The sequence below is a fragment of the Scomber scombrus genome, chromosome 2, assembly GCF_963691925.1.
Source record: "Scomber scombrus chromosome 2, fScoSco1.1, whole genome shotgun sequence".
Classification (NCBI taxonomy): Eukaryota; Metazoa; Chordata; class Actinopteri; order Scombriformes; family Scombridae; genus Scomber; species Scomber scombrus.
Genome location: NC_084971.1, coordinates 3,945,641 through 3,965,599, shown reverse-complemented (window position 1 = coordinate 3,965,599; position 19,959 = coordinate 3,945,641). Strand labels below are relative to the sequence as shown.

At 38.4% G+C, this 19,959-nt stretch overlaps 1 protein-coding gene across 1 annotated transcript in view; it reads left to right on the top strand.

Annotated features, from left to right (window-relative positions):
* sorcs3a (sortilin related VPS10 domain containing receptor 3a) overlaps positions 1-19,959 on the top strand; it is a 214,908-nt gene that overhangs the window by 108,299 nt on the left and 86,650 nt on the right. The window contains exons 4-5 of the mRNA XM_062436064.1: positions 10,247-10,346; positions 18,274-18,432. Of these exons, the coding sequence (XP_062292048.1) occupies positions 10,247-10,346; positions 18,274-18,432 (259 nt within the window). The remainder of the gene's footprint in view (positions 1-10,246; positions 10,347-18,273; positions 18,433-19,959) is intronic.

The window sequence follows — 19,959 nt, the reverse complement described above, 5'->3', positions numbered from 1 at the left end:
GGCGCGGTGCAATGATGCGGTCGGGGCTATATTTGGGACGGCCCTGATGGCGGTGGAGGATACTGTGTGGATGTTATATATATATCATCCTGTTTGCTTGTTGTTTTGCAGCACCTCACTCCAGACACACAGTTGTGATGTGAAATCTTGTGTTCGACACCGTAGGATCGTCGGCGACTTTTCGCAGCGCCGCGGATCCTAGCGCACCGATCTACAGGCGCGTTTCCTGTTTCTTGTTTGTTTCACACATGGGTCGCTTTTATAATTTTTCCTTTCGCTATCTCCCACTAACACAGACACATACATTAAGATACTCACACACACATACATACACACACACACACATAAAACACAGATGAATATGCATATGCAACGCATTTTCTTAATCTGTTGAAAGAGAGACAGACTTTGGTGTACGCCGCTCGGTCTTTTGAGGTTCCATTATTTTTTCTCCGTGCTTCACTTGTCTTCCGCTCTCACGTGTGTTTCACAGACAACTCCGCGGCAAACACCTGCAAAATATACGGTATCTTCCAATCTCGACGTGGCAATTCTCCAAAGTCGTTTTCAATTATGCTTCAGTGGATTCTGCATTAGGGGAGAGATTGTGCAGCAGTTGTGCCTCGGGGTGAAAACATGGAAGGATGCAAGCTTGCGTCTATGTGTGTGTGTGTGTGTGTGTGTGCGTGCCTCCTTTGAGCATGACTGTGTGTATCCGCTTCAGTTGTGTGCGTCAAATAAAAGGGGGTGAGTGTATATTCCAACAGATAAACTGCTTGACAGCTTTTACATGATGACGCTCCTTGTTGAAATATGCTTTGCTGATGGTGGCAGTGATTATTAAAACTGCTGGATGTTCGCTGCTTTTACTGCGGCACACTCCCCCTTCACGCCTTTTTTTTCTCTTTTAGATCTAATATCACGACTTCTCATTCGCTTGGCATGCGGCAAATTTCAGAGCGTTTTTATATTGTCCTAAAAGGCTTTTTCTGGATATATATGTGTGCCTTGAATATCCATTTGCTGGAGGAAACACATGGAAAAATACTGTCTCTTTCCAACTGATGATATACTATGTAACATACTAGCTTTAGCAAAGCAGGGATCTCCTTCTGCTTTTAAACAAATCCCTTTTTAAACATTTGTGAAGTGAAGTTTTCGTGCATCGGTGGTAAGAAGTGATTTATTTATCCGTAAAGATGCAGGACTCTCTTTTCACAGAGCTTCCTGCAGATACTTCCTCCCCATCACTGTTAGTTTAGATGTTGGGGAACATTTCTCTAACTCTTGGGTAATGCCTCTATGTCATTAAAAAGTGATGCTGCATACAGCACATAGCATGGAATTACAATTGAAAGTCTGAATCTGATATACTCTCCAAAAAAATCTCATGACGCCACCTGGAAGTACTTGAAAACAAATGTCTCATTATCACATATATACCAATGACTTCTACATTGTTACTTCTTCTGACTCTTTCTTGCATAATAGAACATCACACAATCCATTAACCTATCAGAGAAGTCTATTTAAAGCGCCTGTTTTTCACTCAGGTGTCTCCAAGGTTGGGAAGATTACTTTGGAATTGCATTAGGTTATAGATTACTAGTTACTCTATTTAAAATGTAATAAGTAATGTAACTATTTCAATTACTTTTGAATTGACATATTACATTTGATGACTTTTCTAATTTTCTAACCGATGTTTTCAGCTGTTAGGGTAAGTGTTCCCATTAAGCACTGACATTTAGGGTTAGGGTTAGTTCCATGGAACTGGAACATGACTGAACTGTGATGATTTATAAGGGAGATCATTTCTTATAAAGCAAAATGTATCTCTCATTTGAAAATGTATTCATTAGTTCATGTAGATTTTGGAATATAAAATAAAGATATTTGATGAAAAAAGTCAAAGGTCTGTCATGGGCTTAATTGGTACTGTGACACCATTTAAGCCCATGTGTGCTCCAAATAAGCCCACGTCATGAATTATTTACTAAATATAAAAAAATATTGTCAAATAGTATATCAAATATATCAAATAATTAAAAACAGCAATACATGTATTCAGTAACATGTTAAATATTAAAAAAATGAGGAAAAAACCATCCTGAGCAAAATCTTAAAGGTCTGACATCAGATGTAATATCCTTTGTAATCATCAACATTTTCATCAGTAACTGTCATTTAATGACACATTTTATTTTCAGTAACTGTAACAGATTACAGTTACATTTATTTTGTAATTAAAGTATGTAACGCTGTTACATGTAATTAATTACTCACCAACACTGAGTGTCTCTTAGCATTAGTATAAAAGAAAGTACAATAAATGAAGTAACTTAACTGGGGCTGTGTACATTTTCTGCAAACAAAGACATAAAGATGCTACAGTCATATTAGAATTCTATATGTGGGAGCTTTAAATCACTTATGGTTACTGCTGGTCATCATAGGCCATTGATGTATTATCTATATTAGTAGGTGATATGGGTTAAGTCATTTATCATGATAGCTCTAGTTTCACATCGTAATTCCCATGTATATATATTGATACACTACATTTTATGGGGGGAAAAAATCAATAGTAAAACAGCTCATCTGGCAAATCTAATACCTGACAAGTCAAGCTACTTATCCCATTGCTGCAAAAAAGCCAATAATTGTCATAAAGCAGTCCAAATCATTGATTGATTTGCAACATTGCTACATTGGAATAACGTGCGTTCAGTGTAAGTGATGGGGCCCAAAAGGTCTCACACTTATATGTCCACACAATCATTTAATGCAAAAATGCATGTAAAAGTTGATGTGAAGCTTATATGTCATGTCCAGTGGAGAGCTGCCACTTTTACAGTCTTTTTAGCATCAAATTTCCTCTTAGTGTTTGGCACTTAAAAGACTGTGATGTTAAAAGAAGCTTCATATCATCTTCAGAACAATGCTTTTTTTGTCCCCCATCACTTACATTATAATTGCATGAAAGGATCCTCCAATAGCCAATATGAACAGGAGGAATGAATAGGGCAAGAACAAACAATTCCAGCCTATCTTTTAAATGTATACTGATTCATGGACTGATATTTTCAATGGTAAAACAGACATTTCAACATATATTGTAATCTTCTAATATGTTGTCGCTACTGATAAACAGTGTTATGCCTGACTCTGTTCTCTCTATACCCCTGGAGTGTTCAGTTTATTGCCCCATCTAATATGAAATTATTGGACCACTGCTGCTTTGAATGGGACCAAAATGCTTAAAGATAACCATTTTTGTCATGAAAGTGAACTATGACAAAGTGTTTCTGCCTGAATGTTGGCTAGAGAGTGTCAGCTTAGTGTTGTGTAATAAAACATTTAATAATCTTTTGGTTGAATGAAGTCTAACACTGGCTGCAAGCAACAGACTAATTGCCCCGAGCAACTAACCCATCCATTTATTCACCCATGTATTCCTTATCTGGCTCACAGGGAGGCTCGAGCCTTTCTCTTCATGCCTCTGATAAAATGGCAGTGAAACACCCTGAATGGGTCACCAGTCACTGCAGGGCCATGCAGGCAGACAAAAACATTACAAACTACCCTGTGGGCAGTTCTGACTCAGTAAGCATTGATTTTCAGTTTGTCTAGATGTCTCGAAATCTACTGTAGGTTCAAATTGGGCTAAATTTGGTTTGAAATTACGTATTTCAAACATGTAGTTTAAATATAATTAACATGCCCCTACTACACATTAACCCTGGTCTTTCCCTATCCTAAAACAGTTCAACCAAAACAATTAGTTGTCTACTCTTAATTGTATCTAAACCTACTAAGACCTAAGCTTTTGTTTGGTATGCATTTTTAATTTCTCCCAGATATTTGGGATTAGTAGGATCTGATAAGTACAAAACTAAGCATTGTCTTTGAACAGGAAGTCGTTTTTGAAAATAAACAAAAACGTCCTTATATGTTTACTATGGACTATTGCTAAAATTAGTCAAATGTATACAGCATATCAAACTACAAACATTATTAAGCATTTCAACCATTAACTTTGATAAGGTTTTGTACCTGGTGCACTTTTGTCTGGGGATCAGCTGTTGATTGACTTGACCAAATGCCTGCCATCTAATTTTTACACAGATGTTTACACTGTAATGTGCTTTTCTTACCACTAGGTGGCACAAACAAAGTGTGTACGAACGAGGACAACAGGTCAAAGTTAAGCAGAATGAGGTATAAGGTCCAGCAAACCCAAATTGTAATGTCCCCATATGAGGATGTAGGGTTGCAGTACATTAACCGTGCTTGATTTGCCATTAAACATAATCTTTCGTTAGCCTTAACCATAGAAGCTACATGCAGACATTGCTTCCTCTTCTAAACTAATGGCATTGACATACCAGTCAGTTTACATAGGGTTGTTTATGAATTCTACTTGAGGGAAGACCACCACTCTTCCAAAAAAATATTCTTTTGATGTTGGTGGTACAGTGCACTGTCCAACACGCCTGTCCAAAATCTCCTTAAGGCAACATCTACAATCATTACGTTTGTCTGTGTTTTCCTTTCATTTGTCACCTGCCTGTGAAGTGGTTGAAATGATGACTAAAACACACCGATTTTTAATCAAATGTGAACCTACGTGCATTTTGACCTGCAAATCACCAAATCAATGTCTACTGAGGTGGTTCAATTTTTCCTAAACTGCATGTGTTTGGAGTGGGAGGACATCAGAGCAGCAGAAAGAAACCCACACAAACATGCCGAAAACATCCACACAAACATATCCTCTTGCAGCTCAGTACTGTACTTCAAAATGAGTCTGCAAATGAATCCAGGGCACAGTAGTGTAGAAGGAGAGCATAAATGCCCAGCCAACCCTTTTCTTAGTAAATTAAGATTAATACAAAGATTTTCAGCTTGCCCAAATTCGGTGCCTCATACTCTCAGGCGTTTTGATGTGGCAACAGTTCTCTTTAGTTCTTTTCCTGGTCACCCAAAGTTCCCTGGATTCTATCCAGAGAGCAGGCTTGTGTCAAGGACCTGTGGCTGGAACAGAATTGGCTTTGTCATTCCCCTAGAGTCTGTTCCTGGGACTAAAGACTGCAACAATTCAGACAATCGCAGTGGAAATGTCTGCGACGCATTCAGGCGTCTCTACCTCTGACCCCTCAGCACTGCATAGAACGCTTCGGCTCACCAGTGCCAAGAATGTTTTTCAAGCGCAACAACTCAGCGAGTGTTCAGAGTCTTCAGGCTTGATTTTGCCGCAGGGTTCTCTGCTAAGAAACCTTTACTATCTGTCTCTCTCTGTCACTCTCCGAGGCCCCTGTGTCTGTGTGACTCTTTTCCTGAGGACAGACAATTGAGTTGTTGCTGCTTCGGTTCGACGCCGACAACCACCTGATGATGCTGTCATCTTCAGACCCCTGATGAATATTGATTTGCTGTTTTCTGTTCTCATTGTGCCTCTTTGTGAATGCATGCTAGTGCATAAGAAACAGTTTTTGTCGAGCAGCAAGTCAGTCAGGTTTACAGTCAGAGGAGTCAGATCAGTAACCTTTTGTGTTCCTTAGAAACAACATTGCAACAGGCTTCATTTCTCTTTAATTCTCGTACGCTTCAGGGTGATGTGTTTTGTTTGTACGAGCTTGAGAAACTAAGATGATTTGGTTGGAGTTTTCATCCTTCAGTCTTTGAAGTGCATGGCTTTTTTCCCCTCCGTCTCTCTCCCTGGAGCATGGTCAACGGTGTTGTACACCAACGCTGAATTGTTCTGCTTTACTGGCAGCCATCTGGCAAAACCTCACAAACATTCCCTAATGCAATTTCTGCCTGCCTTTTTTTTCCCAATCATTTGATGTTCACACACTGCAATGCACCGCGCTATATCTCTCTCTCCGGCACTTGAAAAAAAAACGGAGGACTTCAATTTACAAAAGAAAAATAACAGAAACCTCCACTTTGTGGCAGTTCAGAGACAGCAGGAGTCATTTTTGATACTTTTGATTTAGTTTCATTTCAAGAGGAAGTCACATTTTTGACCTGCTTTGCTAAAGCAGGAATATAAGTTGCTTTTGGTAAAACACTATTATCACTGAAAAAACTGAGAATATAAAAGAGTGTGATAGAAGTAGCTTTTGCATGTACTGTAATCGATTATGCTCTTTAAACACTGTACCCCCTACAACATAGTATTACCAGTGTGGTAAGTCTGTTTCATGGTCACAGACTTACTGAGGATCATCGACTCAAAAGAGTCTGATTTAACATCCTGAGTCAAATCTGCCTTAATCTCTTTTACTGATAGTCACAAAAAAACTCCAGCCGTTATCTTTCACCACAAGGCAGAGACAGACTTTAATTCTACAGGCAAGCTCACAAACTGCTTGTCTAAACAGAAATGGAAACAGGTTGCTTTTTGCAGAGAGCATACTGCTGTTGTGCCTCACACTGAATTGGTATGTAGAACACTCAAAGCAGCAGCAGTATTTCTTCGAGAAATCGTCTTTGAGAAACTTTGCCTTTTTATTTCTGCACGCACGGCGACCAGACAGAACAAGAAGTAAACAAGAGTCTCAATGGACCGAGCTGATGGGGAGGAAACGACTGAAACATACGTCAATGAAGTACAGGAGCTCTGAATGAAAAGCACGGGCCTGGGTAAACATTGTAATCATATGTTGATTATGAGAAGAGGTTTGTTCCTGTGCAGATGCAATACAACCTTCGTTCTTTGAATAAAAGGCAGAATGCGCTCCTCTCATCCCTCAAACTTAAGAGTTCTCTGAGACTAGTGAAACAGCGGGGATGCTGATTACAGGACAGAGCAAACGTTCTCCCATCAGCCCACGATTGACGATAGTCAATTTGTCCCACAGCCAAACAGAAAATAGCCCTGCATATTGCAAAGTCTTTAAACAGAAAAATGTTTGTTATAAAGGCACAGTAGAGTTGCTGATAAATGCTTTAATGTTGTGTGGGATATTTTATGGGCACAGTATATCAGTGTATAAGCTCTATATTGCCGATGACATAGCAACCATGAATGTGCACGAACAACATTTGAAGTAAATTAATAAATATAAAGTCAATTCAGTCAGCTAAAAACTCTCAAATTGCCACAGATTCAGCACTATTTTCTTATTGCCCAACCCTAGCTTTTTAAAGGGCTCTGCTCTTTATTTCTGGACCTATGTCAGTGGTCTCCAACTCTGCTTCTGGAGAGCTACTGCCCTGCATGTTTTAGATATCTCCCCACTCTAACACATCTGATTCTAATTATTAACTCTTCATCAAGCAGCTGAAGCTTGTCAAACAGCTTGATAATGAGATCATTATTAGAATCAGGTGTGTTAGAGTGGGGAGATATCTAAAACATGCAGGGCAGTAGCTCTCCAGAAGCAGGGTTGGAGACCACCGACCTAGGTTGACAATAATTTACTAAGGCACTAACACTGTATTCTTTGAGGTGTCACTCAATGGTTTTACCAGGCCTACATCTGTTATGGAGGCAGCAGTGCCTCCAGATACGTTCCTGTCTGATGGTCACTGGACAGGCTCTCAGCCTGAATAGATACTACATCCAACCTATTCTTGTTGTAGTGAAGAATTGTGGTGGTCTGTATACTACACACACCCTGGGGTTTATCAACAGAACCACAGGTGGAAGTGGGAAGAGGATTTGTATTATCTTGGTTTAATTAAAACCAGTATCCTTAATGAATGAATCCTTAATAGTAATTAACACAATCTTAAAATCAGTTCTTAAATGCACAGACAACCAATGAAGAGAAAATAAGAACAAACAAGGTCCCAGTTCTTACTTCGGGTTAAAAGATTGGAAGTATTATGCCTTTTTTAAGGAAACAAGGCACTGCAGTAATTGATGTACTATGAAATATAAGCGCGGATAATCCTCTCTGCAACATCGGGAATGCTTAAAAATACAGCTCAGGTCAAATTGAACTTGTCAGTTCCTGAAGACTTAATGTGATTAGAGGGCCAAGGGCAGGCCAAAGTTTGCCGGAAACACGCTCAGCCTCTAACAAAGACTTTCAATTTGTCTAAATGTAACTGTAGGATTGCATTTGTAAAGCATTATAGCCACTAATTGGCTTTGACTGACCTGTTATGCAAAGTGTGAATTTAATGCATGTAAGAAAATATGTTATTCACCATACAGTGAACAAATAATAGGTCTCAGTAGTTAAATGTACAGCTCAACAACTTAACATCCCTCTCATCCCACTGCAATAAAGAGTAAAATTACCAGCTTCACACAGGACTATTGTAAAGACTACACATTTAGAAATTTGCTTGGGATTATTGTCCAGAGGCTGAACAGTGGTCCCATGTGGGAAAATAACGTACTATAAACCCTGTACCCTGTGGAGTTTTCTTGTAAACAAACACCAAAATGTGTTGTGTGCATCCCTTCTAGAATGAATTTCCCTCCCTGTTAAATAGTTGCAAAGCAGATGTTTTAGAACATTTGGAAAACCTGCACTTGCTCAGGTTTCTTCTCATGAATGTACAGGATACAAACAAAGTAAGAGCCTTCACATAGAAATGTTGCTCCACAGCGCTTACAGTGGTCAAATCACTACAGGGTACCTATACGCACCTAAAAGTCCTCCAGTGAAAACAGACTATAAATGAGATGGGGTTTGAGCTTGATTTTTAACGTCAAACTCACCCGTGACAGTCCACACAAACACAGTATTTTTCACATTTTGGGCACATTTATGCTTACAGCTAGAAGGACCTGCACACAGAAAGACCAGTGTCTGCTGAATGCAGCTGTTATAATCTATTGCCTTTTTGGATACGGTGTAACCACTGGGTCATTCTGTAGCCTTGACAGTGCCAACCTCGACCATTTTCCACTTCCATTTTCCCGTTTATGAACTGTTTCAAAGAGTTCGACGTGGGTGGAAACATTTCTTTTGACATTCTGCCACCTCCTTCTGTACAACCCGGTTCATTTCCTATTTCATATTGATTGAGCTTTCTCATGCTAGGTGTCACATTTAATCTCGGTCTGCGTTTGAGAGCTGACATCTCCATCTTTGTCCGAGCTATCGGCGTTTCCTTTTAAGACATCTAAGGATATGTATTACGGTGACTAGATGAAGGGCTAGGTGCTTGGCAGTAGTGCTAACTCAAGTTATACCAAAAACAACATATGTTTATTTGTTATTTATGAAGTGTCATCTAAAGCAGGTCCTACAGTGTAGTTCACTGCCCTTGTTCCAAATCAGGATCTTTCTCATTGAAGCACTTCTCCCCACAGCTCCACTTTAATATACAGTGGAAATGATGCTGTCTGTCTGACTCATTATTGTGCTTTGTAATCATAGCAACTACTGTGTCTCTGAGAGGCATTCAGGAATGAATTTGAATAAGAGAAATCTCTCTGCAATTTCACTGAAAGCCAGTTTCCAGTGAAGGAGCGCAGGCAGCACGACTGAGCTGACTGAAAGAGAGAAAGAACACTAAAATAGGTATCATCTTCACTTTCCTCATAACACCGTGAAGTAGACCGCAAATCTAAATGGGAGTTATGCCATAGTTGGGTGGTGGGTGCTCCTGTCCCCATAGAGAGACATATTTGAAATTACTGGGCACATCAATGCGGCTTCCATTGGGGAGAAAAAAGCAAAACGGAAAAGCGAGTACAGCCCTGTAAATGCTGTAATATTCTACTTGAAGGCAGATTTGGTAGTTACTAGTGATGATGGATTCCTGTAGAGTTTCTAGGGGACTAGGCTGGCTAACAGGCTCATTCCCACTGTTAAATTATTAAAGCCCATGGGCTCAGGAACATCCACATGTTTTTGCACTCGTCATATTTTATTTCATAGTAGTCATTGGGAGAGAATTAATTATTTACCGCGCCTGGTCCCTAGACATACTCGAATGGTTCATTTTTGTTGGCAGCCATAGATGATTGGTTAACCTTCTCTTTTTCTATTGCCAGATGTTTCCATCCTGCCCAGAGTGACTGTATATGTACAATACCATACCTGCCTCTATCCGCACTCTGTTTTACTGTAGGGTGTGATATTGCATTCTTTTTCATCACCTCGAAATAAATATCATTTGACATGAATCGTGCAATGTCCTGGTAATCCTCAGTCTGTTTGTTTACCCATTAGCTTTTCAGCAAACCTTCAGTCATCTTTTGTCTGGTTTATCTACAATAGCCTTTGGCTGCTTCTGACTGTAATCTCCCTTTTTTTTCTCCTCCATTCAGATCTACCGACTATGGCTCCACATACGAGAGAATGAATGACAAAGTCGGATCTAAAACCGTTTTGAGTTATCTCTACGTCTGCCCAACTAATAAGAGAAAGGTAAGATGCTGCAAGTGTTCATTAACATCAGTTTTCTGATTTGCTCCTGTCTCAATTCGCTGTTGATACTTTTTGCCATCAATGCTAAGTCAAAGTTTGATGTTTACCCATTGTGTTGATGAATTCAGTTACTGTATGTAAGGGCCCGACTGATGCTGGGTCTTCGGGGGCCAATGCTGATACCGATATTAAGTAATAAAAAAATTCCGATATCGATATATTGGCCGATAATCTTTTATATACAGAATATATACATAAACACACTTTTTTTTCTCCAAATGTGGTTACCATGGATGTAATGGAGGCTGTGATATTTTACAATTTAAGAATAAACCAAATGTTTTATGAAAATGACATCAGCACTCTGAAACAGTAAACTTCACTGGGAGTTTAATGTGTATATGTATTAAAACTTGTGTTCATTAATTAATTGAAAAAGGATCCAATATACATAAAATGCTGCCTGTATATCTTTAAAAAAAAAAAAAAAATTGACACATATCGGACAGTATAAACACTGATACTGATATATCTGTGATAGGCCAATATCGGTTGACCAATATATCGGTCGGGCCCTACTTGTATAACACTGTACATTTTTACCACACTTAGTTTTATCAGTACAACAATAGAGTGAAGTCATACTCACCAATCTGTTGAATTATTCCAGTCACTTCCAATTAGCAGTTTTTCTTAAATTGGTGTTAAATACAAGTCAATGTAACTCTATTTCCAGCACAGATATTTCATATTAAAAGCAGATGGGGGGGAAATCTTTCTTGTTCTTGCTTGTTCCAGGCTTTTAATTTGAAACATTTACTGGAAATGTTGAGTTTTCTTCTCAGCAACTTCATGCTTATTGTAAAAACAGCAAAGTTAACAAGGTTGGAATCAATTCGTGAGTGAGGACTGTAGTAGTGAGAATGAACCGTTGTACTGATGGAATAAGCCTTGTGGAAGTACCAGCTATTGGTAGCTATTAGAGAAGAAGTAATTCTCTATTTTTACACACCTATTATTTGAGACTCAGCCGTTATTTGAAATGGATTTGGGTACCTCCGGTATGCAGTTTTCTGTGGATATTGTGTTAGCCTGCGGCATTGCCTCTCTGCAAAATACAAGTCGTGAGCAATATTACACACAGGATTCAGGTATATGTATTCTTTCCTACATAGAAAATGTTTCTGCAAACCACCCACATAAGGAAGTCAGGCACAAAAAAAGCACTGCCAGCTGCCAACCGTCTGCCAACTTCTTTCTGCTGCCTTCTGAGTTGTGTCAATTATATTTGACTTACTAAGAATTTAGTTAACTGATCAGTATATGGTTTACACTTCATTTCTACCATCTGTCTCAGTTTTCTCTTCATTTAATGGAGAAAAATAAATAGTGACAGAAGCATCTTCACCTCCCCGTTATTAAAAATCACATTCAGCCTTTAATCTGGCTGATTTTAACTGCGCAGGTAACTGATCTTCTAAAGGATTACACTCATTTATGCATCACACACTTTATATCCACGTATAGGAAACACTCTTAACCCCTTACACTATCCTTTACTGTGATTCACAACTCGCAGTATCAGGCAGTAAATGTGATTTGCCCTTGTGTGTGTGGTGAACTCCACCCGTCTGGTGCTTCGAGCGCAATTTTGATAGACAAGTGGAATCGTAGCCAAGAGGTCAGAGTGCTGTAAGCAGCCCAGTTACAGTAATCTCCATCTGTACACCAGACCGCCTCTTGGCTGTTTCTGTATCAATATGTTTTCAGTACTGTAGTTAAAAATAAGACCATAAGCTACATATATATATTTTTTTTTTTTTAATTAAAAAATTGCTAATTTGACCAAACTCATGTTAGCGTCCCACTGCTAATTATAACAGACTGTATGCATATGGAGGAAATGACATTTGCATAGTGTTAAACCGATCTGTTCCTCTGGTAGAACAAGTGTTGGAGATATTACTATTACAGCTTTACAGGGAGTTCGACATGATAATTAGTTGCAATAATAAGTCCTTGCTAAGTCTAATACGTCTTTCTGAGTATTTTCAATGGATTTTATAAGCATGTCTGAGCTATCACTCATTACATTTGCAATCAATTAGCAATTTACATGAAATTCATTTTAAAAACAATGTAGCATATAATGGATGATTCGTAACTTAAAGATGTGTTATGTGACATGTGTATTAGAAATTCCACCAAACTAAAAGCATGTAAGAAATTAACTCTTCTTTCTGAATCAATTAAGTAATGCAACATCATAACTGCTCTCACTATCATATTCTATGCATCTGTAAATTGTCACCTTTTTTGTTACACCTTAGTTTTTTAATATTTTTGTTAAGTCATTGTATGTATTTGTGTGTATTTATTTCCTCTTAAGTTTTTATGTTGTATGTCTTACCCATGGAGGGCCACTCAACAAGCCCTTATTGGTTTTATTGGCTCCTCCTGCAACATTTCTTTTTAGTTAATTATTGTTCTCTTTTCTTAATCTCAAAAAATTCTGCATGTATTTTTTGTATTGTGTTTTTCTCATCATTTGAAATTAATAAACATAAATAAGACATAACATAGTCTTACATTTAAAAATTAAAAATTGATTACATAAGCTATAAAATGCTTCTTTGATCAGATTATTACATTCAGTCTTACTTTGTCTGATATGACCAATAGCTAATGGTGGCTAATGTTAGCTAATGTTCGCAAACTTTAAATTAGCATTAAAGTTTGGTCATTGACTTTATGACTATTCTCGACTTGTGCCACTGCTACATTTACATACATGGTCACATTTACCAGATACATGTTTCAGTGGTTTTATCTCAGTGGTGAAACACGCTCTACCTCGACAGAAGACATGTTTGATATTTTCTGCTTGTGGTTCCACTACACAAGTCACGTTGTGCCCTTTAACTGCTACTCATGGCCACAGACTATAGTTGCTGTAAAATATGTATAAAAAGGCCATGACACAGCAACAGAAAATCTAACAAATGGTTGTTTTTTTGGTTGTATTATATGCAGGAGAGGTAGAAATGAAATCATTTTTTCCTTTGTTTTGAATGTAGACTTGTTTTTTCCAGAATAAAACAAGATAAATTGATGGCACTTTGCACAGATTCAAGGACCCATGAAAATTTGAAACCATAGGACATCAGCATAATGGCGTGGCAAAGAACAAGTCATGGCCACCTTGTAATAGAGTTGAGAATTTTTCTGCAATACTACAGCTGTTGCATAACAACAACAATAAAAAAAAAAAGTTATGCTGGCTTCAGGTTGACCTGACTGGTCAAATATAAAGACTGACAAAAAAATAAAGCATGACATGCCGGGAGGTGCTCAGGTTGATCAGCCTCACTTTTGCAAGGCTGAGCCAAGGTACTGACCATGAACACGTTTGCATGATGCAGTAGTTAATAGGATCTGTTGAGCTAAACCACGACAGGGAGAGGAACAGATCATAGCCGCCGCTGATTACTCTTCATGACTCACTCCCCCTGTCTGTTTTTATGTGGTGAAAAATGTAATTCCACATCAAGGGCAAAGCAGGAATATAGTCCCTTAGATTGTCTGTCACTGATGTGACATACTTTTTCATTTTTACTTCAGTTATAAGGTTAGATAAACTTAAATAAATTAAAAAAATAATTCACACTCAATTCACACAATATACAGGTCAGTGACAAATACGTTTTAGCAAGATGAGATATTCAAAAATGATAAAATGTTAAATATCGTCTTAAAAGCAGCATCAGGTTTGTTAAAATGTACAATTTGTATTTTTGTTGGTTTTATATAATTTGAAATGAGATTTGCAAAGAAAAATAAATCCAAACCAAAAAAACCCCAAAAGTAAGACTGAATGCTCCTGAAAATGTCAAATGGTGTAACCACAAGATTTGTATTTTGACATTTACATTTTAAAGCACTTTGTCAATATTGAGCAGGACATATCCTAAAAACACCAATTTTTTCTACATTAGTTTTTTTTTTAAATGGGTAAAATAAGTTAAATGTTGTTCAGTTGCAAAAGTGGATTATATTTATTCCACATTTTAGTATTTTCCTGTATATAATCCGATTTTTATGGTAAAATATTGGTTACACCAATTGACACTGGGTTGCATCACATCGTTGACCCGTATACAATGTATAAACACCTAGGACCAGCACTGTCCTGAGATCAGTTTCACCAAACGTATGTAGAATGAAAACAAGATATTAGATCCTTGATGAAACAAACTGAAGAAAAAACAATGTTTTACTGCGTGCATGTTACTGTGTAAGTGAGTCATGACATCCAAGACCTAGCTATCTCACGAGAATATTTTGCTTTAATGGTTGACCTCTGGCTCAGCCTGTGGACCAGTTCTCCCTGTGCACCTTATCTCTAATCTAATTATTTCGATTTGCCATCCGCTAGATGGATGAAAGTTTTCCTGTATGCTGGCTACATTCCTTTGTAGCCTTCTTGCATCTGAGTGGCCTTATTTAGCATCCGTGTGTGTTCTGCCAGATAAAAAGAGATGCCCAATCACTCACTGTAAGATATAATCGTCTGCTGCTCTTTGAAATATTCCTTTCAAACACAATAAAGGAATCATTATATGTCCACTGCAGCAATTCGGAGGAGCATATGTAGAATTTTTTTTTTCTTTTACATTGTCCAAGGAATAAGCTGCAGCTGTGACCTTTTACAATGTCACATTATAGATCTGAATGATAGTAATGACATTTAGCGCAAAGCCTCTGAAAATGACACCTCCCATGAATCTTTCTCAGCTAAATTTTGATGTCTTTCTTCCCGAGCTCTGTGCTCGCTCAGTGTTCGAACAGCTTGATTGAACGCTCGGTAGATTAGGTTAATTTAAAAATAAAGACATGCACGCTTAAAATGCCATTGAGGAAGCGAGACAGTGAAAACATGATAGCTAAATGCGGGTGATTAAGTCTTGATCCATGGTTAATGAGCATATTGCAGCGATAACTCTGTTAAAACCTTCCGTCAAAGACACGCTAAGCTCAATTGATCTGGTGTGACGTGATTCATTTGCTGCAGGGTGTCTCTCTCTCTCTCCCCCCCCCCCATCTCTGATCCATACCTCCACTTACTTCATGATCTGACAACTACCGGCTTCTATCTCTGTGCTCCAGCTTATGCACAGCTCAACATCAGGCTGATAAAACACAAAAGGTTATCCCTCCAACCCCTATCGATTTACCATTGTTACCCTCCCCGCTCGGCCCCCCCCACCCCCCGCTTCCTCGAAAAACGAGTGGACGCCGTGAGCGAAATCTTAATCGCCCCTATGCTGATGCTATTGGTCTCTGTGATTTTGGAAGTGAGTAATTATTGTTTGTGGGTGATTGTTTTAGTAAGGCTGGAGCAGAAATTGGCTGCCGCTCCGTGTACCCCGCCTTTATATTGGCTTTGAATTGTTTGCGGGGTTCTTTCTAATTGCAAGGGGGACAGACAGAAACTGGCTGGTTTTACGATAGTCGTGTAAGGTCGGGGGAAGTAATGTGGCTGTTTTCACACTTACATGGCAGTAAATGAGTAATGTGAATGTGATGATACTTTCTAGGCCCTGTTCCCAGTATTAAAGAAGCACTTCCTGAATCAAGGCTTGAGAATCAAGGCTTGAGAAACAATGAGCATAAAGAACTGCAATTGAAAGTTATAGTATTATTGGAGAGTGTAGAGAGGGGTACACAACACTCAATCAGTTCAAGGCTTAAATAAAGAGCATTGGTAGTTTAATTAGATTATAAAATTCATGTGCAAACGCCTTTTCAAGGCATTTCTACATTTCTATTTAACTACTACTTACTCTAATATTCTAGAATATGATTACTGCTTAAAAACTGTAAATTACATCTGACAAGCCTCTACAATACTGGCAGATATCAGGAGGCCTTGGCATTACACAGTGACAGGTAATGAATGGCAAGATGGGCCAGCCCGGGCCAATGAGAAATCCAGGTTCAGAATGTGCTGGCTGTTTATTGGCTCTTAATGAAAAACTATTTATCTAAATCACCACCAGGGAGGGTTTGTGGTTAAATCTGTGGAAAGAGGACTAGCATTTGTGTCAGTGACAAATGCGCTGCTGTTTTTCCAATTCAAATAGAATTGACGAGAGAAAACACAGCCAATTGGGCCTCAAGCGAAGTCACTATGCCCACAGTCTTGCAGCACAATCCACACAGAGGTATGGATGTGTGCAGATTAAACTAGATGAAAGACTCAAGTCAAGTAATGCTGCTTTTAGACAGCAGAAGACTGAACATCGGATTTACATGTGTCAGGTTCTCCAAACTGGGTTGCACCATATCATGACATTCATGATAACACCAGTACAAATGTTAATGTGATAAAACAAATTACTTTGACTTTTACTTGACCATGATGATTTTACTGTTGTAATGGGTTGAAATGGAGCCCATTTTGAAGTCATTTATAAAGGACTATGACTTATAATTAGTCTTAATTATAGTTCCACTGCTGATTGTTTTTTACTTTAATTAATAAGTTGATTGGTGGGTTATGTAAAATAATCAGAAAATAATGATAATAATGATAAATAACATCAAATGTAATGCCTTAACTCCTACAATTCCAGACATTTTAAGACTTTTAATCATGACTATGTACAACAGCAACACACACACAAAGATAAAGTATGGTACAACATTTCAAAAACTGAATAACTTTACTACTGTGGAAGAAGTTTGACAACATGAACCTGTCCTGGCTGCACTACAGTACAGTTTGAGTTTGGTCCTGCTGCTAATTTAGCTCAGGTGGTGATGTTTCATGTTTTACCCAACACGATCTGTACTGGTCTACACTTAAAAGTTCAATGTTGACCAGCTGAGCTCAGATGACTATGCTTAGTACAGCAGGGCCTTTTGCATCAATAGGCCATATTTCCACCCTCCCAACTGTCCACAAAACAATTAAATCAGCTTTAATACAGAAACAAACATTAGATTTTACATGCCAATATGAAAATATGTCCATTGTCCGATTCAAAAGAATACAATTTTCTTAAAATATATTACACACCTATTCAAACACCTCTTTTTTTTATTCAAAAAGGAATTCCTGTGACCATTTTATCTGCTTCCACAAAGACTCTGAATGTCATTAGCTGAAAGAAATATGCATTGAGGAATTCCTGCTCTTATTGAATTCTTTAGTAACTGTGATAGCTCTGGCAGAAATATCCCAAGCATGAAATTAGGGCCTCTACCACAGTTGCAATGTTAAATTTGAAATTAGAATTTTATTGGAAGGAGAAATGCAAAGAAATGACATGCTAAGGGACTAGCTGATAAAGACAGTGACATACTGTATATGTAGATTAATGCACGGCTGCTTAATACCTTGTTTGTAGAAGTTAATTGTGACTCGACTACATGCTCCATAACCTCGCCGTAATATATTACAACCAGCCTGCGTCAAGTGTTCTTTTTTTGGTGTGTCTCGGTTGACACAGCAGCTCACGTTTTATTGCTGTGAACAACCTTGATCGTATTTTGTAGAGAGATGATGAAAACTCTCAGCGTTCACCTCGGAGTGCACAGGAGGAGCCGCAGAGCCATCGCAACAGAAGCGCCAGAGTCACACTCATGAAATGAAGTAGGAAAAATCTAGTGGAGTTGTTTGCCAAGCGTAAGCCTGACGTGTGCCAAAAAAGCCAGGCCTTTTTTTTCTGCTGACGCTGCCCCCCCTCCCGCCTCTAACGTCTCTCTTCTACCTTCTCTCATCTCCTTTCCCCATCTCTCTACATCTTTACTCGCCCTTCAAACCCCTTTTCTTCTCCCCTCTTCCAAAAAACTCACACCTATACTCCCTGCGCATATGTCTCTCCTTCGTTCTTCTACTTCTCTCTTGTCTCCTTGCTCTCAGATTATGGTGTTGACTGATCCGGAGTTTGAGAGCAGTGTGCTCATCAGCTCTGATGAGGGAGCCAGTTACCAGAAGTACCGCCTCACTTTCTACATCCTGAGCCTTTTATTCCACCCAACGGAAGAGGACTGGGCCTTAGCCTATAGTCATGACCAGAAGGTGAGATTGTGCTTAATGTCATCTTTCTTTATCTTTCTGTCCCACAATTAGCATTTAATTACCTCTCTACATTTGTATTATATACAGAACATATTCACAAGGGCCCATGCTTTTCATCTATTTAGCTAATTATCTTGATAGTAGAGTATTTATTCACTGTCTGAATATGAATCTTGATGAATAACATAAATTGTAAAACAGTGGTTTGAGCCTTTATTTCCATCAAATAAAGGGAAAAACATCTTTATTTGAGAAAGGGTATTATTACAGTCCTTTGTTTCTTCAGTATATTCACATATTATTTATGTATATATTACTATATTATAGAAAGAAGCCTGTCTTGACACTACTGACCTTTGAGGAAACAGACAGAACTATCAAAAATATATATTTTTTTAAATGCAGGACACCAGTACAAATATAGATATCCTATCTTTAATTATTTTGCCACAAACAAAACTAGCCGCCGCCAGTCACCATGTCGAAATTTTCCGATACTGGTGTACCAATTACTTTGCAGAGATTTATTTGTGAAACCTTAACGTAACAGTTTCCATAATTATACAGTAGAGTCTTCTCAAAAAGTAGCTTATGCTGATCAGAAACTTATTTTGACCCGTGCATACCTGGTATTAGCACGTGATCTGTATTTGGGAACATTATCTGGATCGTAACATCTGCTGTTGCATTTACACCTGGTATCAATAGGAACTCTTCGTTATCTTGATTCTACCCACGTCGTGCCTGGAAGTCAATATGCAGATTAGCTAGGCAGGGCTGGCTGACTCTGTCAAGAAACATGGCAAGTTCCAGGTCAAGGGAGGTAATGCTTTAGATATGCAACATTCATTTTTATTTAAGGGAAAACTAAAACTAATGCTACGACTCTCTTTTGCCAGGCTTCCTTAACCAAGCAGGAAGAGGTGGAGTTATGTGACCTCTTACCTTCTTGGGTGGATTTTCTTGTAAGAATGTGGTCACACTGTATTGATTACATTTACATTTGGCTAAGATCCACAGTGAGAGCCTTCAGATGTTGTCTGAACAATTCATCGTTCAAAGTGTAAATGGTGGCATTAACAACATTTTGCTGGTCAGTTCTCAGACATTTCATCAACTTTTGTAGTCTACAGAACAACTTTATTGTTAGACCAACGCGTTTCAGCTCATGACAATCATCAGGGTCATCATAAAACAACAACAAGCATCCAGACATTTATTAGCCAACAGGCTATCTATCAAGATGGGTTGGGTATATAGTCATGTGACTTCAAGACAATCATTATCCTAGACAGCCAGGGAGGTATGGGGAGTTTCCAATCAGCATTGGTGTAAGTAATAATTATAAAGTTGTTCTGTATACTACAAGTGTTATTAGAGCTTTAACATTTCAAGCCTTTTTTCCCCGTGTCAATGCAATTGGAAGTAGATGAAGTTGTGAGAGAAACCTTTTTTCTGGTTCTTTCATTGTCAACATTTGCAGGAAGTGTTGAGTTTCAGCAGCTCAACAGCTGCTTAACGTTGACC